General features: G+C 44.1%; 2 protein-coding genes across 8 annotated transcripts in view; one reads left to right on the top strand and one right to left on the bottom strand.

Moving 5' to 3' along the window:
* The first annotated feature begins 588 nt into the window (after positions 1-588).
* Positions 589-12395, top strand: ZBTB48 (zinc finger and BTB domain containing 48). Of its 2 annotated transcripts, none has more exons than XM_065575383.1 (11): positions 589-782; positions 1586-2290; positions 3661-3941; positions 5664-5775; positions 6973-7065; positions 7689-7775; positions 8162-8316; positions 9044-9180; positions 10203-10367; positions 10926-11014; positions 12027-12395. In XM_065575383.1, the coding sequence occupies exons 2-11, from the start codon at positions 1589-1591 to the stop codon at positions 12321-12323; spliced, it is 2118 nt and encodes a 705-aa protein (XP_065431455.1). In that variant the 5' UTR covers positions 589-782; positions 1586-1588; the 3' UTR covers positions 12324-12395. The 2 variants fall into 2 exon arrangements, with proteins under 2 accessions (XP_065431455.1, XP_005287125.2); XM_005287068.3 differs by lacking the exon at positions 589-782 and adding an exon at positions 1092-1246.
* A 2922-nt stretch (positions 12396-15317) lies between these two features.
* KLHL21 (kelch like family member 21) overlaps positions 15318-26706 on the bottom strand; it is a 33726-nt gene continuing 22337 nt past the window's right edge. For 5 of the 6 annotated variants that reach the window (XM_042859112.2, XM_005287071.4, XM_065575382.1 and 2 more), the window contains exons 3-5: positions 26049-26454; positions 20510-20582; positions 15318-18820 (exon numbers count right to left, since the gene is read on the bottom strand). In XM_042859112.2, the coding sequence (XP_042715046.1) occupies positions 18527-18820; positions 20510-20582; positions 26049-26454 (773 nt within the window). In that variant the 3' untranslated portion in view covers positions 15318-18526. The remainder of the gene's footprint in view (positions 18821-20509; positions 20583-26048; positions 26455-26706) is intronic. The other variant, XR_010594291.1, reaches the window with a different exon arrangement.

The raw sequence follows: 26706 nt of genomic DNA, 5'->3' as shown, positions 1-26706 counted from the left end.
GTGGGCTGCATTTCTATGTTAAGGATGGGGCACCTGTAACATGGTCCACTGTAGGCAAGACCTGTGTGCCAGTAACCTACCCTATTCCTACAGAGCCCACGGTGTGGGGGTTTGCTGTACTCAAACAGATAAAACATACAGCTCAAAAACAGTGATTTGAGCCAACAGAGATGATTGCACAGAAGGGTCGCCTAGCAAAGGGCCAATGCCACACAGACTGCAAATCAAGAGAGGTAGAGGCTTCCATAAATGGCCCCTTCTGGATGAACAGAGTAGGCAGTTGGTGCACAGACCCGTAATGGCGCACACAATAGCATTCCCATATGGCCATCCAGAGGGTGCACTTTAGACAGCAATGCTTCAAAGTCTGGCCCAAGCAGGCGGGAGAAGTCTGACGGGAATATACACAAGAGTCAAGCGCTGGAAGGAAAGGGCTCCTGAAGGAGAACCTTGACCCCAGAAGTAAAAAACCAAAACCGAAGAGTCCTGGAGCAGGAGACTCAGGCCCCATCAGAGCTGCCCCGTGGCGATATCGCTGTCCCCGGTCACTGCTCACTTTGCTCCGCTGATACCTGTCCTTGCCAAAGCAGAGCTGGAGGCTTCCTGAAGGAGGCTGCTCCCAGCTCCCAGGACACCCAGAGAGTGAAATGCAGGAGTCCGGGGTGGGACAGGCTTTGGCAGCGCAGTGAGAATCCTCCGCCCGAGGATCTCCAAGCAACCGGCAGCTACTAATTAACAAAGGGGCCCCGTGGGGCTCGTCTCACCGACCCCCCTTCTCAGCTGTGAGTTTACCAGACCGGTCCGGGCTGGGCCAGACCCCGGGCAGCCCGACCCCCCGCCCTGGGCCTCAGCTCAGAGACACGCGTCCTCCCTGACCAGTGTCCCGGGGCCAGGACAAAAGTCACAGCCCCCACCCCCACCCCCGCGCGCTGCCCCCGGGGCTCCCGCCCCCCCCCAGCCGCGCGCTGCCACCGGGACTCCCCCAGCGCCCCCCCAGCCGCGCGCTGCCCCCATCGCCCCCCCCAGCCGCGCGCTGCCCCCGAGGCTCCCCCGAGCAGCCCCCCTCAAGGACTCACAGGCCCCGCCCCTCCCGTTGCTCTCTTGGTGGCCCCGCCCCGCGCCGTGTCGTCACGTCCGGCGCTTCCCGAAGATGGCGGCGGCCCGGCTGCAGTAGCCGCGCTCGGTTCCCTGTTGGGGCCTCGGGCGCCCCGTCTCCCGCGCCGGCTGCCGGGACCCCCCCGGGGAGGTGAGGGCACGTTAGCGGGGAGCGGGGCGGGCCTGAGGGGGGGCCATGGCTTCCTGGCGGGGCGGGGTGATGTCTCCCCCCGGGGCGGACCGGACCGGACCGGTGGGTGATGTCTCCCCTCGGGGCGGACCGGACAGGACCGGACAGGGGGGCGATGTCTCCCCCCGGGGCGGACCGGACCGGACCGGATTGGGGGCGATGTCTCCCCCGGGGCGGACTGGAGGGGATATCTCCTGAGGAGGGTGATGTGGGTCCCCCCCACCCCCCCAAAGGCTGCTTTTCTTTCTGCCTCCCTTGGCCCCAGCCCCGCTGGCTCACCCCTGCCTCCTCTCCCTGCAGACCATGGATGGCTCCTTTGTCCAGCACAGCGTCCGTGTCCTGCAGGAGCTGAACAAGCAGCGGGAGAAAGGCCAGTACTGTGATGCGACCTTGGACGTAGGCGGGCTGGTGTTCAAAGCCCACTGGAGCGTCCTGGCTTGCTGCAGCTGCTTCTTCCAGAGTTTGTACGGAGATGGAGCCTCCAGCAGTATCATTCTCCCCGAGAGCTTTGCGGAGATCTTTGAGCTCCTGCTGGACTTCTTCTACACTGGACACCTCGCACTTACCTCAGAGAACCGGGAGAAGGTGCTTGTTGCTGCCAAGGAACTTTGTGTCCCTGAAGCTGTGGAGCTGTGTCAGGGCTTCAAGCCAAAATGCTGTGATGGCAGTGATCTAAACAACCATTGCCTTCACGAGAAAGGTCCTAGAGAAGATCTTAATGGCCACTTAAAGCAGCCAACAGACTCAGACGGAGAAGAAGCTATCAAAGCGGTGTCTAAACCTAATGTTGCCAGTGAAGTCAGCCCCAGCTGCTGCACTAGGAGAGCCAAACTAACCCAGGGACCAAGTGGGAGCCCATCTCTTCTTAGGGAAAGGCTTAAAAGGGCTGTTAAAACAAATGCACTGAGCAATTCAGGTGAAGTAAAGAACACCCAGGAATGTAAAGAAATAAAAAGGCCGCCTAAAAGAGGAGGCACTGAAGACAGAGGCATCAGCAATGAGGTGGTGCGTGGCGCATGTCCTAACACGGATTCTTTTATGAACTAAGAAACTATTCTCCTTAGAACTAAAGGTTTAAAACTTAAGCAGGGAGAGATTTGCTCCAGAAAAATGAGCATCAAGCATATAGGATGTGTCTACTAATCTTCTCAACAGAGCATGTGTTATAAGAGGGCAAGGATGGTGGTTTAAGCACAGGAGTGGGACTCGGGAGATGTGGGTTCTATTCCTGACTCTGCCACAGAATTGCTGTGTGTCCTTGAGCAGGTCACTTAACCTCTGTGGACCTTAGTGTCCCCCTGATCTGTAAAGGACGGAAAAGGTTTACCTATATCTCAGGGACATTGAGGCTTAATTGACTACTATTTGTAACTACTTTGAGCTCCACAAATGGAAGCTACTACAGAGTACAAAAAAGAAAACGAGTCCTTGTGGCCCCTTGAGACCAACAAATTTATCTGGGCATAAGCTTTCATGGGCTAGAACCCACTTAGTCTCTAAGGTGCCGCAAGGACTCCTCGTTTTTTTGTTTGTTTGTTTGTTTTGCTGATACAGACTAACACAGATACCACTGAAACCTGTCACCATACAGAGTACAAAGTATTCGATACTTTTCATATTCATTAGGTTGTTTAATTAGTTTCCTGGAGCAAAGCCAACACACCTGCAATTCTTAATGAGTTTGTGTATTAAAAAAGGAAGAAACTGGACATCTTAAATTAAAGAAATACTTTGGCTCAAAGATCAGATGAAATTTCATTATAAAATTATTTTAAGGGCAGGAACTTCAGAACCACTGAACAGAAATACCTTCTTGTGCAGTGTATATTGGCCTTTTGAGAGTCAGTATTGCAGGAGGCTAATGAGACAAACACTGGCTGGAGTTTGAAGAGGGCTGGGTAACTCTGATGGCTAATAACGATTTCTGTACAATTTAAGATCATGGATTCAGGGTGTTGGCAAAGACAGGGAATGATTCCTGTGTACAGCAACAACAGAGTTTAGTTAGGTTTTAAAAAAATCAAACTAGCCAGGAAGCAGCTGCTGCAAAAGATGCAGAGATGCTTGTCAGGAGGAGTGTGATTGGGTGAGTGAGTGGGGGTGGGAGAGTTATCATCTTAAAGCAGTGGAACAAGCTAAACACATCCAGTAGTCAGACTCTGCCCCTTGGGAGTTATCGGGAGAGGTTCGTAGTCAAATCCATCGAGTTTTAGTTATATTTTCCTGAAAGCTTCTTATTGTCAGACGGTGGTGCTGTCCACAAGCTCCAGCGTGTAGCTGACTTGTATAATATTGCAGTACTGCTGGAGATACAATTTCTTGTTCTGTCTAAGGTGTTCATTGAGTTAACGTAATCGCTCCCTGTTCCATCGCAGTGGGAAATGCAGGTTGTTCAAGTGTCTGATGACGTAGCAGCAGAAGATGATGGAGAAGTTCATGAGGAAACAGGTGAAGATTACATTCCTGAGAAAAAGACCCTGAGGACCAAAAAGAAATCAAATTTGGCAAAAAAGCCTAGCAGTTCGGAGCCTGCAGGGAATGCTGGGCTGGTAGAGGCTGGGACTCCTGGGAACAGAAAAGGTACAGCTGTGCCGGTTGAATGCCCCACATGTCATAAAACCTTCCTCAGCAAATATTATCTAAAAGTGCACAACAGGTAAACATTCTGATTTTTATTCCTGTTCCTTACCCGTAGTAAGAGGGACCTGTGCCCGTCCTGGCTCCCAGCAGGGCTGGGCTGTACAGAGCAGTAGTGCTGAGTGGTGAACTTGAGCTCATTTCTGAACTTAAACACACAGGTTTAGGCTATGAAATAATAGCACTGGGAGGCAGGCGAGACCCGAGAGAATAGTCTGTGCCGTTGGAGTCTCTTTACTTGTTTATAGAAAGCTCCAGTTCAGGATGAAAACCTCCAGGGGTACTGAGGATGTTTGCTAGAGGAAGCCCCCAGCCCTAGCATTTCCCAGCTGCCTTTTTATGTTTCACTGGATCACATTTCCTGTTTGCAGCTGGCCAGGGCCAGATACCAATAAGACCCTCCATATAGAGGCTTGGAGTCACTGTTTGGCATAGTGACCCTTTCAGCACTGGCTGGGGCACTGAACCCAGCTAGCTGGTAGGGCTTCAGTTGGGGGTGAGAGAAACAATTTCTTGAAATGTGCTAAATTTGAGTCTGGAATGTCTCTAAAGCAGCCCAACCTCTTCCCCCCCTGCCCCCGCCCGCACCCTGAACTCCTAATTTCTGGCCCCACCCAGAGCCCTCACCCCTTCCTGCACCCCAACCCCAATTTTGTGAGCATTCATGCCCCGCCATACAATTTCCAGACCCAGATGTGGCCGTTGGGCCAAAAAGTTTGCCCACCCCTGCTCTAAAGGTTTGAGTAAATAATGCATCTCAAGCCTCTTCCAGTCTGGCAAGTCTGGGCGGGAGAGCAGTGTCGCTCGAATGGAGATAACAGCTTGTCTGTGTCGGGGGCTGCAGCACTGGGAGCAGATCTCAGTGCAAGCGCAGAGGAACTGCCACCTGTTAAAATTTGGTCAGACTCTGTATGTGGAGCTGCCTGGACTTGTTTGTTTAAAACAATCCTAGAGCCAGAGAGTGAGTGGAGCTCTTAGCCCCATAGCAACAAGTGAGAAATACGGCGTAGGTCTTCAGAGTGGTAACTGATGCCTAAGGGAGATCTAGCCCACAGTAGCAGCAGGAGGAGGGAGCCCCAGGTTCCTTCTTTAAAATGCAGGCACAGCTCTGTGACGTCACCTCAGCATTTCCTATCTTCACCTGCAGCAGTTGGTGGGGGTCAGCAAGCATGACTGAGATGATGGCTGTCTTCTGGAGAAGCCAAGGGTGCGAGTGTTGTGCAGGAGAGCCTTGGTGAACTGATGCTCTGAAATGCCAAGGGAGCAGCAGACCGGCTTCCTAAAGGACAGCATTCAGAAGGGTTGCTTAGGATTTTAAGCTGCATTCTAACAAGTTTGACCACAGATAATGTGTTAGTGTGAACAACATTTAACTATGTATGAGTTTATAACGTTTTTATTGTCCCCTGGCTCCAAATAGCTGGCTGCAAATGAGCAGTGCTTCACTAGCCTCTTCTAAACTAGGCTGTGATGGGGGGTGTGGACCTAGAAATGACCCTGAGTCTAGTGAAGGTCGTTGCTCATGAAGCCTCTCAAGCCACAGGACAGATTTGGCTAATTGTGAAAATAACTCATTGTCTCTGTGAGTCTGCTTCTCCAGTGTAAAACAGTTCAGACTACTAGCATCCTGGCTCTAACTTGGGATCCTGTTGTGTGAGTGGCTCCCTAACCTGTCCCAAGGAAATATTTGCCGTTGCTGTTAAAGACTGAGAATTACAGATCCTGTTTGTATTCCTTTTAGGAAACACACTGGAGAAAAGCCATTTGAATGTTCCAAATGTGGTAAATGTTATTTTAGGAAGGAGAATCTGCTGGAGCATGAAGCTAGGAACTGTATGAACCGTTCGGAGCAGGTACTTCTGGGAACTGTCAAGGGAGGAGCAGGAGACAGCAGCTGTTAAATTGTTAAAGCTGCAGCCCAAACAGATAGCATGTCTACAGCCACTTGCTTTGTTCATTTCTTGCCTAGAGCTGTAACCTGAGCTGTCTGGCCAGAGAGAGACTTCTCTTGGGGTGCCATGTGCTAAGAGTCCCAAAGGTCCAGATCCAACACTGGGAGGCTGGAACAAAATAACTTATGTTTGGCTTAAGGAGTTTCTATAAAGTGGGACATTGTGTGCATCGATGCTCAGTGCTGTGCTGGGTCTGTTACATCCACTGCCTTTCTGTGCTGATGGGACGTTAGCACAAATGCTGACTAGTTTAGAGAAGGATGCCTCCCTCTGGCAAACCAAGGCCATCTCACCAGGAAATAAACACCGGGCATAGCAGGAAAACCTTATGTTAAATCCTATGAGTTTGGCCATTTTGTTGGGCAGTTGGGAACATGAACAGAATTAGAGCCTCCATTGCAGCCTCCTATCCAGCCTCCTAGAACCAAGATCAACCTCAGCCATTGAAATTCAAAACAACATTGAAACTACCTCCTCTTTCCTCTCCTGTCTTGCTGGTATGTGCCAGTTGAGCTTCCTGCTGAAAGGTGTTCCAATCTGGTGTGGGCCTTGCACAGAGACTTACAGCAAAACGCATAGATTGGTGCAGCATGTGTAGTCACCACTTGCTTTGGTTTGGGTTTTTGGGACAAATGTTAGTTTGGTATAACCAGAATATTCTGACTGTGTATTATAAAGAGGACATAATGTTTACATGCTAAACAGTGTCCTAACCAAACTCTGAGGAGTCTGAATTCTGATATGCACCTGTTTCCTATGCCAGCTTCTTGCTTTATCTTCCATCCCCTTTGCCTGTGCCCTTCCTTTCTTGCCTTTCCATGGGCAGAGCTGCTTCTGTAGTGAAGTATCCGAGGGGTAGCCGTGTTAGTCTGGATCTGTAAAAAGCAACAGAGTCCTGTGGCACCTTATAGACTAACAGACGTATTGAAGCATGAGCTTTTGTGGGTGAATGCCCACTTCGTCAGACGCATGTCATGCTGCGTCTGACGAAAGCTTATGCTCCAATACGTCTGTTAGTCTATAAGGTGCCACAGGACTCTTTGTTGTTCTGTACTGAAGGGTCTCGCTGACTATCTCATCTCCTCCTGTCTTTTTCAGGTTTTCACCTGTTCAGTCTGCCAGGAGGTATTTAAGAGGCGAATGGAATTACGGCTGCACATGGTGTCACACACAGGGGAAATGCCTTACAAGGTCAGCACAGTGGGCCCTTGAGCATTCCTGGGAATGACTGAGAGGGGCTGTCATGAAAAGAAAGAGGGGCGTGTGTGCAAAGATGCCTTTCTATTCTGGAGTTGAGGGACTGATCACCCCCAGCCAGGCCTTGAGAGCATGCATCGCCATGTGGCAATGACTCAAGGAATTTGGGCTGGTGCTGGGGACGTGCCTGGGTCACTGGGCTGCTGCCTACACCGTAATTCTGGAATATTGTTTTGGTTTATTCCCTTCCTTTTACGGCAGCTGCATTTATCCTGTGTCTTAAAGTGCTGATCCCACTGATCCCTGTCGCCCGACCATAGATGTGCTCCACATATCACTCCTCTCCTAGAGAAAGGGGTGTGCCTTGTAAGGGAACATGCAGGCAGAGCCCAAGGCTTATAGCCTGGGTGCGAGTGCCAAGGCTGCACCTGGAATTTAGGGGGCTTGCCTGGTTATATGTTGTAGGCAAGTGGAAAGGCACTGGGGAAGGATTTTATGTCTTGCATCTTTCCTCTTCTCCCCTTTGGCCACTCTGCATTAGTAAAACCTTAAACTCTTCTAACTCAGTGAGTGCTCTGGAAATGGCCAGAGGCTGACTCTTGTCTCATGTATTTCAGTGTTCCTCCTGTGTACAACAGTTCATGCAAAAGAAGGATCTTCAAAGCCATATGATAAAGTTACATGGTGCTCCAAAACCACATGCGGTAAGGGCAAGACTAATGTGGGGTGGGCAGAGTTGACATTTTGGGGGTAAAACATGGAATGGGTCCATGAGAATCTTGAATTATTACTGAGGGAGGAGGGATGCTAGTGCAGTGGCATGAAGCAGTGATGGCTAATCAAAGAATCCTAACCTTCATCTGGTCCTAGTGTGGTGTGGTGCCAGGCAAAGAACATCAGCTGGGCTGACTCTGTAATTTAGAGGCTGGCAGCCTCTAATCCTCATCTGGAGGAGGCTGTGTCCACCAGAGGCTTGGCCTGGGCCTTGCTTTTGCTCTTGGCTGTATTCTCTGGGAAGCCAGTTCCCTGAGCGTGTGACAGAACTCCTGCTGTCGGCCTCTGATCCTAATCCCTCCCTCTGGACTTGTAGTGCTCTGCCTGCTCCAAATGCTTCCTGTCTCGAACGGAGTTGCGCCTGCACGAGGCATTCAAGCACCGTGGGGAGAAACTGTTTGTCTGTGAGGAGTGTGGGCACAGGGCTTCAAGTCGCAATGGCTTACAGATGCACATCAAGGCTAAACACAGGTAAGGCATGGTGATGGGGGGGGGGGTCCCTAGGTCACAAGCGTTTGCACATCCTTCAGCCCCGTCTACTGTCTGTCTTCCTTGCAGACCTGCTGATCTCTGGAACATATTGCAGGGACCAGTCCTGCAGCAGCCAGGAGATGAACAAGGCAGGACGGGGATAGACATCACCCCCCTTTAGTAGTCTTTGCCCCTTGAGAAATAGTACTACGGAAGGCCAGCACTTGGTTCTGCAAGAGCTGGCCAGTACTGCTTCTTCTCCCAGAGATGTAGCTTACCCATATGCTGTTTGCAGTTTGTGTGGCTTCCATTGGCTCAGTCGGTTCATTGTCTTTGGAAGCTGATCAAGCAGTTACTGTATCTGGTTTCGTGGTGTTCTTTAGGTCACCAACACATTTCGTCAATGTTTTCTTCATGCTCCCTATCAGTATGGGGTCCCCAGGACTAGCTGTAACATCTGAGGGCGAAGAGACTCTAGCTTCTGCTCTTTGTACCTATAGACTGGTCTAGGATGTTAATCGCAGTTCTTGGACCTCTTCAGGTCTTTGTTTTGAGAGAGGTTTGAAACAGGTTTGAATTCGGGAACTTTGGAACAGCTGTGAAAGCTGACTTAACTCCTAGGAGTCTAACCCTTCTAATGGAGAGCTGTGGGTAGGGGTTGTTCCCCCAACCAAAGAGGCTCTTCAGGATGGGAACAAACTGAACACGGTTCTCATTGTCCTTCCAGAAACGAGCGCCCCTATGTGTGTGAGTTCTGCCATCACGCCTTCACCCAGAAAGCCAACCTCAACATGCACCTCCGCACGCACACAGGCGAGAAACCTTTCCAGTGCCACCTTTGTGGGAAGACGTTCAGGACACAAGGTACAGACAGCATCCTTTGCTTGGCCTGCAAGGCTGGCTGTCATTACAGTTCCTCATTCCAGCCCCTGGAGAGCTGCACTGAATGTGTTTGTCTTAACTCCAGCAGGGGGTGTTCTAATGGGCCAGACCACAGGTCCAGCTGGTACTCTGCCTCTAGCAGCATCAATACCTGATACCTTCAGGGGAGGGTCATAGTAAGCATGCCCTAGTGCAATTCTTTCCTGCCCCCTTTGGGCTCATACTATGCAATGCTGCCTCAGGAATAGGAAAACATAATAGAAGCTAAAAACTCTTACCAGCTGGAAGGGAGGGAGAAGTGGCCTGTGGTACCAAGACAGTATGGCAGCCGCTTTTCTTCCAGATTTAAAAGGCCAGCTACCAGAAAAGCATGCTGGGAAATAGAAACTAACGGAAGAGTTGAAATCCCCCTCCCATCTTTCTGGATGTTGAGGTTCTAGGAGCGAAAATGTATCCCAGTGTTTTCAGAAACCTGGTATATTTAAAAAAAAAAAAAAAAGCAGCTTCTTCAATGTATCGAAAGTAAAACTTTCAGATGTTTTCCAGACATCAGCTGCATCCTCTGCTCAAAGTTCACCGCATGTCACGGCAGTGCTGAAGTAGATTTTTATAGGCCTATCCTAGCACCTAAATAACTTCTGCAGATTTTTTAAGATGTTACCTATTTCTGTCCTTTTGAAATACAACACTTGTCTCCTCCCCAATCTGTCCCTGCAGTGAGTTCCAAAAGTTACTGTATGAAGCTATCAAATGAATTTACTTGTTTCATGGAGTATCCCCTTATTCTTTTATGCCTGGATACTGTGGAAGGGAGAGACTGACCACTCTTCCCAATACCCTTAACTGAAACTATAAAAACAGTGAATTCCCATTTGCATCTTTTCTAAAAACTCTAAGAAAATAGTGTCTGAAGGCTGTAGCGAGTATGAGAAGAAATGGCAGCACTCTGTGGTAAAGTTTCTGTACATGAAGGATAAATTTCCTGTCTCTCTCATCTGTGTTAGCGAGTCTGGATAAGCACAACCGCACACACACTGGTGAACGCCCCTTCAGCTGTGAGTTTTGTGATCAGAGGTTCACGGAGAAAGGGCCCCTTCTGAGGCACATTGCTAGCAGGCATCAGGAAGGAAGACCACACTTCTGCCAGATCTGTGGGAAAACATTCAAAGGTAATGCCCATTAGAGAAATGCATCCTCCTGCGCAGGAGGCCTCTAATTTGCCTTGAGCCTCTGTGTCTTAATTCATAGTGACCATGCAAGTGCTAGTCAGGAAATTAGGACATTCTGTTTGCCTGCTGTGGCAATCGGAGGCAAATAAATGTCTGACTGCACTCCAACTCTTAAAACTGTTTGCAGAACAGAAGTGGATCCAGCATTTCTGTGTTTTGTCAAACATGGAGTCTCTTGCAGGGATTCTTATGTCCATTGCTGATGCAATATTCAGCAAAACTGTTAGAGAAAGCGGAGCAACGGGTGGGCAGGAAGGGGAGAGAACACATCTCCTGCAAGCTTTTCCTGGGACTTAGCTGGCCAAGTTTGAGGCTTTAGTACAACTCTTCAAAAAGGAATCTCCCTTTCACCATGTCCCTTGCCATAGTAACATTTCCAATGTAGCTCAGGCCTATGATTGTTTAACTCAGGGACTCTCCGTGCAGTGTTCAGACCATGAACACGTTGCCATGTTCAGCTAAGTGGCTAATAAATGGTTTCTAACTTTCCCTTCTCAGCTGTTGAACAGTTGCGTGTCCATGTTCGCAGACACAAAGGAGTGAGGAAGTTTGAATGCACTGAATGTGGTTACAAGTTCACCCGACAGGTATGGAGTTTTCCTAATTCCACTTGCAATGAGCAAATGTACTAAGCCCGGTTGAGTCACTAGCTTTCTATTTGCAAAGAGATGAAACAGATGGGAAACAGAATTAGTCTTATAAAGTGGTGTATTTCTTCAGGAGGGAAAACAGAGGGGTCCTAAACTGAAGCATGTTCACTGCCTCTTGTGGACAGGAATGAAGCAGAGCAGCACTTGGAGTGTCTGAGCTGCTGGCCGCTCAGGCGGGGTGAAAAGGGCAGTGCCAGTTAGTGCCCTTGCTCCTTTGACCAAGTTTTCCCTCGGTAACCCCACCAAAATCTCACCTCATTTACTAAACCCAAAGTCCTTGGAGGGGCGGGAAGAGAGGAAGCAAAGAAAGAGATTTCTATGGACAGGTGACACATCACACTGGGATAAAAACCCCAAAAGAACTAAATGCTTTAATGAGTATTTGAGGCAACCTAAATCTAGTGTGAAATATGGGCCTCTGCTCTTTGCTCCTAGCCTGGGTAGTGGCTGTGACGGATGAGAAATGAGTGAGGATTGAGTCTCTAGTAGAGCAGCCCAGAAGGCTTCAAAAATGGGACTTTCTTTCCTACTAGCTGTATCTGCCATTCCCTCTCCACAGCTGGAATCCTGCTCCTGCTGTGTGACCACGTGGTGGCACTGCCTTCTGGCCCCAAGGAGAAGAGGCTAAGTTACCACCTTCTCTCTTAGAGGAAGTGTTAGGGGGAACAGAAGTTTCTATGGAAGGGCTACCCCATCCTTGTCTTCTTACCTGTTGTCATTTCCCCCTTCCTATGGCCTTTTGGGAGGAGGGGGTCTGTTCTCCCACATTTGTGAATTTACTGTGTGCATTTATTTCCCTGCATGCTTTCTCCACCCCTAGTGCTAATTAGACCCAACTTTTTAGCCACCAACATTCCTGCACCCTGGACCTCATTCATGGCCAAGAGGAGGCTCTGCTGTGCATGTTTTAGGTGGGTAATGATAGACTTTGATTGCTCTTCTTTTAAAGGCCCACTTGAGGCGCCACATGGAGATTCATGACAGGGTTGAAAACTACAACCCCCGGCAGAGAAAGCTGCGGAACCTAATCATTGAGGATGAAAAGGCTGTTGTGGTAGCACTCCAGCCCCCACATGAATTAGAGGTGGGGCCTGCAGAAGTCATTGTGGAATCCCTCTCTCACAGCTCCCTGGGTGAAGCAATCCCTGTACAGAGACTATGTTCAAATGAGACCTTCTCTATGACAGATGTTATTGAACAATCTCTTATCATTACTACAGCAATCCCCGAAGATTGTGAAACATAGCACTTAAGTCCTTGTACACACCTTTCCCTCTCAAAAATAAATAAAATGAAGTCTTAGGTTGGACTAACTGTTCACAAGGGCTTGATGTTTGTGTTTCAAAGGCTACATTCTCAAAAGTCCCCTGCCTCTTACTTTAAAAATATCATCCTTGTACTGAGCTTTAAGGGGGTGGGGAACAGTGTCTAGTTAAGTGCTGAGCTGGTGGAGGGGCACAAACTAAGGAGTTGGCAGCTTACCTCTTAATGAACCAAATGTAAGTGAGCAGAATAAATCTCCCCTGCTTGAGCTTGAAATATAATTTTTTATTCCCTCATGCTTAATACTGTCAACTACCTTTCTAACCCAGTTGGAAAGATACTGCCTTTTACAGACTTGTTTAGAAAAAGTAGTTTTGTTTTGGGGGAAAATGCCCTCCAGCACTGTGGCAGTAACAAGAAGAATGCCTCCCCTAAACCATCCTTCTGGTAGGCATCTGTAGATGATATAGTGAAACTTCACTCCTAATATCACGTATGGCAGTTGTAAGTGTCCATGTATAGGTCACACTTGTGTACAAATACATGGATCTTGCTCTCCTGGTGGCAGCAGTGTTGAAGTCTGGCTTTACACAACCCAATACCATGAACAGCATACCAAAGTTAGCCTTCAGGTAAGAACTACGTAAAGTTGTTTAGTAACCCCATTTTTGCTAAGGAGACTCCAACCCCAGCTTTGGATAGTTTAATTTAGGCTGCATTTATCAAAATCACCTAAACAAATTAAGTACCCAGATCCTACTGAATTTTATTTGGAGTTGGGTATCAAGCTCCATTGAAAATCCCTTAATGACTTATACAAGAACAGCAAATGAGTGAAAACGGAGCTAATCAATCTCTCCAAGAGTGTACTTGCTTCCCTGCCCCCACACTGTTAGATCAGTAATGCAGAAAGACCCTCTAAAATGTTAGTTCTCTAGGGAGAGATGAGCCTAATGCTATGAATGTGATTGCAGGAGGAAAAGTGTGATTGTGTAAATATATTCCACATAAGCAATATTGTAGCTGTGTTGGTGCCAGGATATTAGAGAGAAGGTGTGTAAGGTAATATTTATTGGACCAGCTTCTGTTGGTGAGAGAAACTAGCTTATACAGAGCTCTTCTTACTTCTCTCACCTATATTCCACTAACTTAACTCCTTGGCCATAAACTTTTTATCTGGCTTGGAATCCTGCAGGCATGGTCTGTGATCCTGCACTATAGCTACAAGCTGCCATTTTGGTGAGAGGAGAATCAGCCCTGTAAAGGACCATCCCCCTGCAGAGACAAAAGGGCACAGCTGGGGTTTTACCCTGCTGCTCATTTTGTGGTGTTGGCAACCAGCACAATTTAGAAGCTATAATGGTGAGCAAGGGAAGAGAGTGGGCCTGGCTCACCATAGACCATGTGGAAGGTGAGGTTTAGCTCACCTATCCCCCTGGAATGGACTTGGCACAACATCTGTTTGATTGCTCCATGTAAGGGCAGTTTGAAATGTCTTGAGTGAAGGCTTAATATTGTAAGTCTTCAACAATTTCTTTAAAACAGGTGGCTGTATTATATAACTTTTACTTTACATGCTGGTGCTTTTAAACTCAATCATCATGTGTACTGATCAAGGGCAGACAGCTGAGATGATTAAGTTATACCTCTATCAATACTGAGGCCTGGTCTACACTGGGGAGGAAGGGGGAAATCGATCTAAGATACGCAACTTCAGCTACGAGAATAGCATAGCTGAAGTCGATGTATCTTAGATTGAATTAAAATTACTTGATCCAGCGCTGCGAGGACGTGAAGTGACACCCGCGGCTCCCCCGTCGACTTTGCTTCTGCCTCTCACTGAGCTGGAGTTCAGCAGTCGACGGGAGAGCGATTGGGGATCAATTTATTGCGTCTACACTACACGCGATAAATCGATCCCCTGTAGACGTACCCTGAGTTATTAATTCCAACCACAGAAGGATGCATCAAGTAAAAACCCACCAAAAAAAAGCAAGTTCTCAGCTGCTTAACAGTTATGGGAGGAGGCTGATGAGCAACTTCACAATCTCGCAGTACTTTGTCCATAAGGCTTGTATCACTAAGATAGGCATGGTCAACTTTTTACACTGAGGGCTGTCTGCACAGCTTGTGAAAAGTCATGTGTGCTTAAGGATACCAAACTCTCATGACCATCTCTGTCCTTTAACACTACCGCTGTTGACAAAGCACCTAAATTTAAGATGCAAGTTCTCCAGCAAGAGATAACTAGTACATCAGCTGTGAGGCAATTTAAGGGAACTGAGAATTTCAACAACTGGACTACTTGAATCCCCTGCTACCTTTACAAAAAGCTTTTGCAGACTGTGGCTGAAAGTTGCTTTGGCTCTGAAGTAGATTTAGTTTAAGAAGTTTGTCAGTGCACATATCAGAATTCAACCAAGTTATGCTAGAGCATTTCACAAGTAGCTGATTAGATTCCAGAATGGAGTACAGATTAGAGAACTAACTTCCAGGGTTATTTCTTAATTGACACTATACACAGTACCTTGGACCCCTCAGCCTGATTTTCTGGTTATTGTAAACTGCCACTCTTAGAATACTAAATTACTCAAGTCACTTAAAGTGAGATGATCTATGGCAGCAAGACAGCATAAGTGTCTGCATTATTAGCAGTACTCACACAGTGACAGCCATGCAGAAAACATTTTAGCATAGTTCATTTGTGATAGGAAGGCCGGGAACATTCTAAAAATGGTAGTGGAGCAAAAATGGGATTTGTTGTAAGTGTACTTAATAGTAACTAACAAACAGCTTGGAAGAGAACTCTTAGATCACACTTCCTCTATGGGTGAAGTAAGACTACCCTTCAATGTTTTCTCTTTGGAAAGTGACTATTTAATTTGACAAACATGCATCAGAGGGAGAGCCACCACAGGCAAATTAACCCTATCAGATCTAGAAGCCTCCCTGCCGTCACTGAGAGCTGAACAAAACATTTACATTTAACATGTTTTATTTAGCTTGATCATTTCAAGTAAGTTTAAAAACAAAAGTATGAATAAAATTCCAAAATCTGTCAAAACGTAAAATGCCTTTGCTTCAAAGGATGGTATTTAAACAGTATTTAAAGGTTTGGACACAATGAAAATCTACAAAAAGTTATAAATACAAACCTAAAGTTACTCAGCTGGTTTTGGAACGTCAAGATGACATAGGTCCAGCAGAGAGCACTACGGGAGGAGAATGTTCTACATAAATATACTTTAATAGTTCAGCATAAATACTTGACCATTCTACTATGCAAATTAAGTTATACTAAATCACAACATGTAGGCAGCAGTGCTCCACATCTTAAGATGGACTTGAATACATGTCTTAAACTACTGACACCCTACTGAGCACCACATGGTTGTGTTTACCATTCCCATTACAATAACTGCACAAGCTCAGTGGAAGATGTAGGTTTCCTACTGGTTACTATAAAATTTGTGATACTAAAAGCCTGACTGAGGTAACCAAATGGTCCACTGATTGGTATTCCCAACTTCCAAGTAGGAAACTCAGTGAGTTTTTCGTTCTTTCCAGCTGGTAGCACTACCAAGGGTCAAAGTCTGACATACCAGTCTAAGCTTCTTTGCCTAATACGGAAGTAGGAGTCCCACCATCTTGTCTAGTCATCCTTTGCCAGCAGACTGATGTTCATGACACGAAGCTCTAGCAAGAGCTTTTGGAGCATGATCTCCAGGACTCACCTGCAACATGTGCAGAAGTTTCCAAAACAAAACAGAAGTTGAAGTTTGCCAACTCTATCAAGTTGATTTATACAGTAACTTTGTTCCACCCACTGTGAAGTCTTGGTAGACTGAAGTCTGTCAACACAATCTAGTTGCTCTATATCCCTGTCTCAAGCTACATTCTGATAAGGCACTGTCAATAACCTATCAAGGTCTGAGTGGTCCAAGTTCAGGATAATGGGAAGAATCTCTGCTGAAAGTTTGCAATAGAGAGAAAATGTTTGAGAGAGAACAGACTCAAGAGCTGTAGAAAATGCTTTATCCCTTGGGAACTTAGGACATTTCAGTGAGTTAAGATATCCTACAGCATCTTCCAAATGAAGAAGCCTAAAGATTTGTGTGATTGAATATCTGGGTTTGTCACATGTAGGTGAAGTTTAAATTCATACAGTTTTCCCACTGAGAAAATGCACAGCTACCATCTCACCCACTATTTCACTTCATCATTCTTTCCTAAAGGACATTAATGCTTGCTTTCAACTAGACCATGCTGCATTTTGAAATTTAAGAGCTTTGTAGGAACAGCCAGACAATCAAGGAATTAGCAGGAAATTTCCTCTTCCATTGAAATGTGCTTGCTTAGTTTAAATACAGGAAATAAAATTAAGCCTGCCAGATCACTTAAGTCTGAAAGCAAAACTTACTGATTACAAAAGCAATAGCGATCTAAACAAAATTCAGTCTCTATGCACTAACTAAAGGCCCTGATTAGCATTTACCAACTGCTCAAAAATTCCAACAGCTGCTTTAAATTATTTTGATGAATGTCAATTCTCACGTGTAATATTAACATGTTAGAAAGTTCTATCACTCAGCAAATTGATCCATTTATAAACCGTAAATTTACCTTAGCTTAGCCACCATTCTTTATCATGAATGTTTGAAGCAGCATAAAATTATTTTTCTATATACCAAATACTGTAATCAGTTACTTTGCTCAAATCCATGGGACAGTTCCCAAGGAAGCTCTTCTTTATTTCCTCCCTTTAAATAAGTTCTCCCCTAAAAATACCATTCTGATCTACTTCTTTAGTGTCTAAATAGTGAAAATACCCCTTCTGCATTTTATAGTGTCCCCATCTACTATCCAGGACCTATCTGCTTAATCTAGCACAAATTTTGCCATCCTTTATATAAAAAGAGTCAAGTTAAAGTCTTTAGAGCTTATGGAACATCAATAATAAATAGCAAATAACCTCACTAGACAAGACCATACTGCAGAGATTTCTCTGCCAAGTTCAACGGCAGGCTAAACAGTTTGATAGAAACAAAAAGGTTATTCAGATTTGAATGTCGATGGAGGAGGATGTTCTTGTCCAAGAGATCTTTGACATGAGCCCCCAGCCCCTAAAGTCTCCCCCCACTCTTCTTCTCAGATGGATATTTGCTTAAAAAAAGAAACTGAAATGCATTTGACATTTCACTCAATCTAAGTATGTGAATCATTTTTAAAATGATAAGTTTCTAAAGAAACATTTTCCTAGTAAGGACCAATAAAAGCACAAGCTGCTTGGGGGTAATGAAAATTCTGTATAAAAACTTACAGTGCTGTAGCAGTTTTTAACAATTAATTTATCACATTTTTAAGGTTGCGGTGGAGGGAAATTTCAAACTTCATGACTCTCAACCTTAATATCCTTGCACTGAGCTTTTTATGCAAATGCAGTTTAATAGGTTCTTCATAAAAGCATGAAGAGTGACTAAAGTTTATGGTGGCTCAGCATATTTAGGGCTAGATATTTATATCCTCATATCTGCACATCTATAATGAACCCAAACTTTGTGGGTGGAATTTTCCCTCAGATCATATTGGCAAGAGGTCTATCTTCCTCTGGAGCACTGAGAAGAGCATTAGATCTGCAGGCATATCTTACCAAATCAATCTCTCCCCTTTCAGAGAGCCTCTGGTATTAGCGAACTTTAGTCCTCCCTATCTTCTGTGTTTCCATAAAATACCGCCACAAAGAAAGGAATTTGGTGGCAAATATGAAGTGTTATGATGTGGAAAGCTGCTGACTGCAGGGTACTAGTGAAAGCTGTCTGATCAAAAGCTACACAGGGCTGCCTGGAAGAGCAATATTGGTGCTTGAGTAACAAGTGATTTTTTAAAAATACCTGTTTTTTTCCAGAGTTCTCTTATCAGAGCTTTTCTGTGGCTAATGCTGCACCTTCTCCATCCACAGAAAAGTGCTGAGGGACAATGCACTCAAAGAGGCCTCCAACTTTCTGCCAACTATGCTTCCTACAACAATATTTTAATCTTTCAGGGTTTTTACTACCTCCCTACTTGCAATTACTGATCAATCCATTTCAGAGTTTCCAAGCACCAGTTTGCCTCCTGCCCTCCCCCAAAGTGACACTGGTTATTTGTAATGAATTCACTTCAAGCCAGAGAGAAGTTTTTCTACTGTTAACGTAACTCATTAAGATTCTGATTATGAAGATTCTGGCGCTGCCTGTTTAGGTTAATGGCATTATCCAGAGTGATACTGTCGTCGTCTTGTGTAGTTTGTGGCATAAACTGTCGGAATATGCTGACACTTCCATGCCAGAAGGTGGGTTCAGGCAGCCGTCCCACTATGCTCCATGTTCGAGTTTCTGGATCATAAGCTTCCAGCACGTCTGAAAGTTCAAATGTGTTATCGTAGCCACCAGAGACATAGAGCTTCCCACCAAGCACAGCCAAGCTCCCTCCAACATGAACCTACAATTAAAAACATGTTATTAGAGACGACCATCCTGGCTTAACAAGGAGATCTTCAAAGACCTGAAACTCAAAAAAGAGTCATACAAAAAGTGGAATATAGGTCGAATTACGAAGGATGACTATACGAAAAAACAACAGAAGCATGTAGGGACAAAACCAGAAAAGCCAAGGCACAAAACAAGATAAAACTAGCTAGGGACTTAAAGTGTAACAAGAAAACCATTTAAAAATACATTAGAAGCAAGAGGAAGAACAGGGTAGGCCCATTACTCAATGAGGAGGGAAAGACAATAACAGAAAACACAGTAATGACTGCAGTTTTAAATGCCTTTTTTGTTTCAGTTTTTACCAAAAAAGTTATCAGTGACTGGACAACCAACATAGTGAATATCAGTGTAAATGGGGTAGGATCTGAGGCTAAAATAGGGAAAGAACAAGTGAAGAATTACTTAGACAAGTTATATGTCTTGAAGTCAGCAGGGCTTGATGAAATACACCCTATAATATTTAAGAGATCTTGGAGCCATTAGCAATTATCTTTGAGAACTCATGGAGGATGGAAGAGATCCTAGAGGACTGCAAAAATGCAAACATAGTGCCTATCTATAAAAAGGGGAACAAGGACAACCTAGGGAATTGTTCTCCTTAACCAATGAGGACAGGACATGAAGTAATGGGCTTAAATTGCAGTAAAGCAGGTTTAGGTTGGACATTAGTTATGAAGTTTTTCCTATCAGGGTAGTTAAGCACTGGAACAGATTACCTAGGGAGGTTGTGGAATCTCCATCACTGGTGGTTTTTAAGAACAAGTTATACAAACTCCTGTCAGGGATGGTCTAGATAATACTTAGTTCTGCCTCTGTGCAGGGCACTGGACTAGATGACTTATCGAGGGCCCTTCCAATCCTACATTTATAGGATTATGTCCCTTTAGGTAGGTAAACGGATCTCTAGCCTAGCAGCTAGTCCCAAATTTGTGGGTCCTCTGCTATTGCTGGCAATTGCTGCTCTGGAACAGGTATGGTGCTCACAGGTCCCAGCAGGTGAAACCATACCAACACAACTGTAACAGAACTGACAAGTCCCAGCCAAAAGGTCAGCAGCATTAACTCCAACTAAAGGAGCTATAATTCAAGAACCACAAAACAACAAGATTCAAACAAAGATCTCTGCTAACCTATGCAGCTGCACCACATGATGGTTTGGGCGTTTACAGCTTGTCTACATTGTGCATTAGTCCACACTAGAGAGGTGTAAATTCTAGTGCACAATAGAGGGTCACACACTAACTGGCCCACTTGGACCCTGGTAGCATACACTAAAAGTTCCCTGGTGCATTAACGTAGTATTGTATACTACATTAATGCACACTAGAGAACTTTTAGTGCAGGCCAGCTAGTGCGTGACACCTTAGTGTGCACTGGAATTTATACCCTTTTAGAGTGGACTAATGCACAGTGTAGACAAGCCTTCATTGTTCTCTATTGGTCACCTAAACTACAAGTGCTCTGAAACAAGGACTACCTTTTGCTGTACATGGCTGAACATATTGTTAGCATTCACTGAGTTTATTTTGTGTTGTATCAGTGCTTAAATAATTAAGTCACTCCCCTGCCCCAAGAAGCTTATAATCCAAAGGAATTGTTTCCAGCAGTTTTTAAAATGAACTCATTGTCAACATCCTACCTGAAGCATAGGAGGGATTTTGTCCCATTCGTTCTTCATTGGATTGTAAACATCCACTTCAGCGGAGTCATCTCTATAAAAGAAAAAAGGAAACCACTATTCAGAAAGCTGTAAAGGCTCCCCCCATTTCATCAAGCACGGGTGAAAGTAGTCCAAGCAAGTGCCGGAAGTGCTACATTAGCATTTTTGCTTCCACCTGGTTACATTCACAAACTCATGTGCACATTGATCAAATTGCACTTGCACTAAGACATGAGATATGGTGCACACTCCAAACTGCTATATGTGGCTCCTATAATGCAGCATCAATGGCCAGCCCAGAAATCAATGGATCTGCGTAGCCCCGGGTGCTGAAGAGCTATGGACTACGAGTGGGCTGCATCATTACGCATAGGAAGTCTCCTCACTACTTGTGAATTGGTGCTTGTGTCCAAAGAATGTGAATAGCACTTCTTTGCTTCTCCAAAGTCAAAACTGCACTTAAAAAAATAAATTCTGATTTTGAAAAGATTACCCAGTTAGTTGGGTGCAGTGAACCATACACTGGAGGCTGAATGAGCCCAGAACACCCAGGCAGCGTTTCTGCCTTCCCCTGCCTACAACCAAGTATGGGCTGGATGAATGGACTATAAGGTGAATGGAAAGCTGGCTAGATTGTTGGGCTCAATGGTTAGTGATCAATGGCTCCATGTCTAGTTGGTAGCCGGTATCAAGCGAAGTGCCCCAGGGGTCGGTCCTGGGGCCGGTTTTGTTCAACATCTTTATTAATGATCTGAATGATGGGAGATGCAGATGACACTAAACTGGGAGGAGTGGTAGATTAATTAAGCCACTCCCCTGCCCCAAGAAGTTTATAATCCAAAGAGTAGGGATAGGATACAGAGGGACCTAGACAAATTAGAGGATTGGGCCAAAAGAAATCTGATGAGGTTCAACAAGGACAAGTGTAGAGTCCTGCACTTAGGACAGAAGAATCCCATGCACTGCTACAGACTAGGGACCGAGTGGCTAGTTTTGCCGAAAAGGACCTAGGGGTTACAGTGGACAAGAAGCTGGATATGAGTCAACAGTGTGCCCTTGTTGCCAAGAAGGCTAATGGCATTTTGGACTGTATAAGTAGGAGCATTGCCAGCAGATCGAGGGACGTGATCATTCTCCTCTATTCGGCATTGGTGAGGCCTCATCTGGAGTACTGTGTCCAGTTTTGGGCCCCACACTACAAGAAGGATGTGGAAAAATTGGAAAGAGTCCAGCGGAGGGCAACAAAAATGATTAGGGGTCTGGAGCACATGACCTATGAGGAAAGGCTGAGGGAACTGGGGTTATTTAGTCTGCAGAAGAGAAGAATGAGGGGGGGGATTTGATAGCTGCTTTCAACTACCTGAAGGGGGGTTCCAAAGAGGATGAAGCTTCGATGTTTTCAGTGGTGGCAGATGACAGAACATGGAGCAATGGTCTCAAGTTGCAGTGGGGGAGGTCTAGGTTGGATATTAGGAAAAACTTTTTCACTAGGAGGGTGGTGAAGCACTGGAATGCGTTACCTAGGGAGGTGGTGGAATCTCCTTCCTCAGAGGTTTTTAAGGCCCGGCTTGACAAAGCCCTGGCTGGGATGATTTAGCTGGGGATTGGTCCTGCTTTGAGCAGGGGTTTGGACTAGATGACCTCCTGAGGTCCCTTCCAACCCTAATCTATGATTCCATGATTCTGTGAACTGCCCCACGGTTATTCAGCCGTGCTGCCTGCCCAAGACAGAATGCAAAATTATTTGTATTACAAATAGTACCTAGAAGCACCACTGTGCTATGCTGATAATTGCAGGCCAATCCTAAACATGTTATTTAAATCTATTTATTTCAAAATGTGCACGTTTGGGTCCCACAACAGATAAACTTCCTGCAAATTTGTACCGGATAAAATAATCTGGCTTTGGTTATATGAGTGCACAAGAACATCAGTTAGAAAAATAACTGATATTCTGGGGTGACTTAAACCTCTCCCCACCTAAAATTAACCCTGAAAGGGTTGGACTGAAACTTCAGCCAGTGCCAAGTTTAGACCGGGGTGTGGGGGTGTGTGAATAAAGGCTGGAGAGAGGTCTGTAATGGAAGAACTGACAGCAGCACTATAATCCCACAAGGCTTCTTTTACCCATTCCACTCATGAGACAGGAGCGTGACAGCAACAGGTGAGGGATTATTGAGACACAGAAATGCAATTTGCTGGCATACGAATATGGAGATTACAAGGTCAGGGCAGTCATAGCAGTACTTAAAGTAAATCCAAGAAAGTCCTATCAAGAATGAAGATGGAAGACTACCTAGGAATACAGAATCTTCTACTTAGTTCAACCACTAATTAATTTGAGCTTCCATTTTAACTGAATCAGTCTCAAGAACTAAGTTAATTGAATTTAAAGTAAAAACTATGTACTGTATTAGAATCCATTTCAATTGGTATAGACTTCTTTTATTGGATAATTTAATCTCTGGTTATAAAGTCTTTTTATTAAAGTTAAAAATTTGAATGAGAGAAGAAAAGTGAGTCCAAGACAATTAGAACTGAGTATTATATTTTTCAGACATTGTTACTGATTTTCCAAGAACTACTATGTTCTTTGCAATCTACGAAAAGCACTCTAGTGATGACAGAGAAAACAAGATAATCTGTTTATTCCAATCAAAGCAATAGCAACAGAGTTTGTCGAAAAAAGAGGAAGGTGAAATAAATAAGAGTCTTTGCAGACATCCTAGAGCACCACCTCTCCTGATGACCATTTGTTTAGAAGCTATCATGCTTGTAAAAGGGTCTGCTTAGTATACAGCAAAATCCAGGTTTTTGAACTATAGTTATTATTAGTTAAAAACAGGGTGGATTTATTTAAATCAATGTAATTTAAATACTTGATTTTAATCACCAAGCAGGAAACCTTGATTTAAATCAAGGATTTTAATCTTGTTTTGCATTTGTACTATAGTTATTTTCTTAAAGAAAGTTGATTCTCAGTGGTTGGTAACCATTAAAACATATTTATTTGCAACTAAATATAACCTTTACACTAAATGTGGTGCATCTTTTTGTTAACCAAGAGGATACACTATATTGATAAACTTTATTTAAGCAAATATAAAGCTTAACTTGCATTTATTCAGACTCTTAAATTTTACTTTTTTTATTATGTTAGATAATTTTTTAGTTGTGATTTAGTGTCAAGCTCAATTTGAAAATTCTGATTCAATGAAGTGCACAAAAATCAGCACTTTAATTTTTTTATTAGTTAAGTAAAATTACCTTAAATATGCAGATACACAAGAAAAAAAAGTACATCAAAACATGTTCTGCATTTACTGATCTTTTAAAACAAGGTATTATCTGTAGTTAGTGAATTGAACTGATTGTTTCTGATTCCCATTGTCCTTCAAGATTTTGGAATTAGTTGATCTCAACCTCTCACACCCAGTATAGATTGGAAGAAGAAAAGCTTTTCTCCTTTTTCCAATGTACAATTTGTATCTTAACTTTGTCTGAACTAGTCATAGAACTGAACTATCTGAATATACCGAAATGAAAAAATATTCTTTGTGCATCTGCAGAAGATCCTACTACTGTCAAAAGCTGATTATGCACTTCAACAAACTCTGGTTATAGGTGCTTAGCCAGTGACTTCCACCAGTTTAATGGTTTAATTTTCTGTAAAACTTCAGCAGCAAACATGTGCTACTTATTATTATTTTAACTTAATATAGTTTTAATATAAATTATTGTAAGTTTAGGCCTTAACATAGGTTGTCAACTTCAATTTTAATTTTATATAAGTTTATTTTTTAAACATAAACCTGTATTTAAACAACAACAACAACAAAACAACCTCAGATTTAAAATGTAAAAAAAAAAATCTGATTTTTAAATATTTTAAATATCAGTTTTTATTCACCATGGTTTAAAAAACCAATGCACAAGTTTTCTTATGGTTCCCAAGGTACATGCTTTATAACCAGTTTCCTTAGTTTGAGCTACTTTGGGAAGCAATCTCAGAGCAGAGGTGTCTATGTAGAGGAAAGATGGTCCATGGGAGTCAGGCATTTATAAATCACACTTGTTTAATTCAGTTCTACGGACCCGAAGATAATAAACAACTTAAATACACTGGGATCTCTCCTTCCACCTGTTGTATACCTCAAATAGAGCATTAATAGGAGTTTCATGTATTCAAGTGAAGAGCCAAGACAACTCTTTTAGTGATACTGCTTTAAAAATCCTAAAGTTGCTGTCAAGCCACTTCTACAGAGAAGAGTTATCACAGTTTACAATGTTTATTATAATTAACAGTTCTGCATGAGGCAAATACTTCCAAGAATGAAAGTGAAAACACACTGCTTGCGTGCTGGGAGGGAAAACAGGAGCAAGAATGATTCCACATGCTTGTCTGAATAAGAACAAGGCATTCCCATCTCAAGGTTGTTTCTAATATAGAAGTAACCCAAGAGGCTAGTTTTGCTGTGATGCCATATTTATAACTGTAACTAGGCTTGGTTGTAAAGAAGAGGGAGAGTTTTATTCTCACTTAATAAAGAAAAAAATCCACCTAAACTGAAAGTTAGCAACTTTGGTTAATAAGTTACCCTTTGGTCCCATGTATATGAACCTATTGCTTTGAGATTGTCCTTATAAACGATCAGAAAAATATCTCTTTTGCAGCATTTTTTGGGGGGTGGGGGGGGCGGTGGCGAGGAGGAGTGAAGAAGAGGAAGAATTTTTCCTTTGCTGTGTCAGGTAATTTTCTCAGCTGCTTTCCCAATGAACCACCAATGACTTCCTACTGCTGCAGCAACCCTGACAGAGGTGTGTATGGGCCAACTACTCAACCATTAGAAATTCTAAACCTTGAACTACCAGTCTGCTGAAAACAGCAAGTAAAGTTGGCTCTGCAAGCGTACAGGATGGATATTTTGATGAAAGAACCTTTTCAATATTAGTTGAATATTGAAAGAGGGAGAGGAATAACTTCAAAGAGCTGCTGGAAGCCAAGATGCTGGACTGAGCAAGAACAAATCCAAATGCAGCAAATAAAGATCATGGATACAACTTATTCCTTTAAGCAAACCCAAAGGTAATAAAACAAAATTTCTAGGGACTATTTTTAATGTACACTTGCTCACACACGAAGACAGTACACTAGATGAAGGGTTTCAGTGATGGAATGCCTTTCAGTTTATTTTTTAAGTGGGTAAGTATTTGAACCATTAGAACTCAACTCACAATGGTTTAAAAACAACAACAAACCATTTCATCTCATGTTGTCTTATCTCATTTCACGTGTGCTATCTGTGTTTCTATGTGTGTATTTAAAGTAATAGTAGAACTGAATTAAAAGCCAACAGAGCTCAAGGATTCTACTTTAAAGTAGATTTCTCCTCAGTCCAGATTGTAAAATTGCCTCTATTTCCCAAATTGTGGATTTAAATCCAATCCTTCTGCACTATTTCTCAAAAAATCAGTCTACCGTGGGGTGAGGTGGGGTGGAGAATACAGTATTACTTACCTTATAAAGTATATAAGTCCATTAAGAGTCACAGTTTTTGGTGCAAAAGACCACGGAGGCAGCTGTCCACAGTTCACTAGGGACCAGAGGTCAGTTTCAGGGTCATAACATTGTATAACCATGGATTCTTTGCCTGCTAGAGAGCCAATAGCAAAGAGTTTGCCACGACAAGATGTGGTGGAACAGTTGTCCATTGGGTACAACATAGGCTGCAAAGCCTCCCAGGCGTCTATGGAGTGGTCGTAACGTTCTGTGCTGTCTGAGGCTATGATATACAACAGTCCATCCAAGACTGTAGAGCTGTGGTATTCTCTTGCTTTTAACATTGGAGACACTTCTGTCCATTCATTCACACTAGAATTGTATCGCCAGACACAGTCATAGAGCCTTGACCCATCTGATCCTCCTACAGAAGAGAGCACATTTCATAAGTAAATAATTCGCAATATATCCCATTGTATGTGGGGGGTGGGGAGGAAGACAGAGGAGGGGTTTTATGTAATAACTCAGCCCTTTATTAGGTATTCAAAAATGTTACTACTTTCCAATACTATAACAAATTTTGCTACTTCCCCAGCCTACTTGTTATTAAAATATTCAGGGACAGGAGGAAAATGGCAGTTTGTTTCACAACAATTTCAAGGCTAATGGTACCACT

The sequence above is a fragment of the Chrysemys picta genome, chromosome 21 (genome assembly GCF_011386835.1).
Source record: "Chrysemys picta bellii isolate R12L10 chromosome 21, ASM1138683v2, whole genome shotgun sequence".
NCBI lineage: Eukaryota > Metazoa > Chordata > Testudines > Emydidae > Chrysemys > Chrysemys picta.
The sequence above is the reverse complement of the archived record's forward strand: the minus strand, read 5'-3'. Positions and strand labels throughout refer to the sequence as shown.

What these genes read in the sequence shown, in the direction of transcription:
- ZBTB48 (XM_065575383.1), top strand. Translation starts at nt 1,589, where the DNA reads ATGGATGGCTCCTTTGTCCAGCACAGCGTCCGTGTCCTGCAGGAGCTG. An exon ending in GTGCTCCAAAACCACATGCG is followed by an intron (nt 7,776 to 8,161) that starts GTAAGGGCAAGA and finishes CTGGACTTGTAG; the next exon opens with TGCTCTGCCTGCTCCAAATG. An exon ending in CTGTGGGAAAACATTCAAAG is followed by an intron (nt 10,368 to 10,925) that starts GTAATGCCCATT and finishes TTCCCTTCTCAG; the next exon opens with CTGTTGAACAGTTGCGTGTC.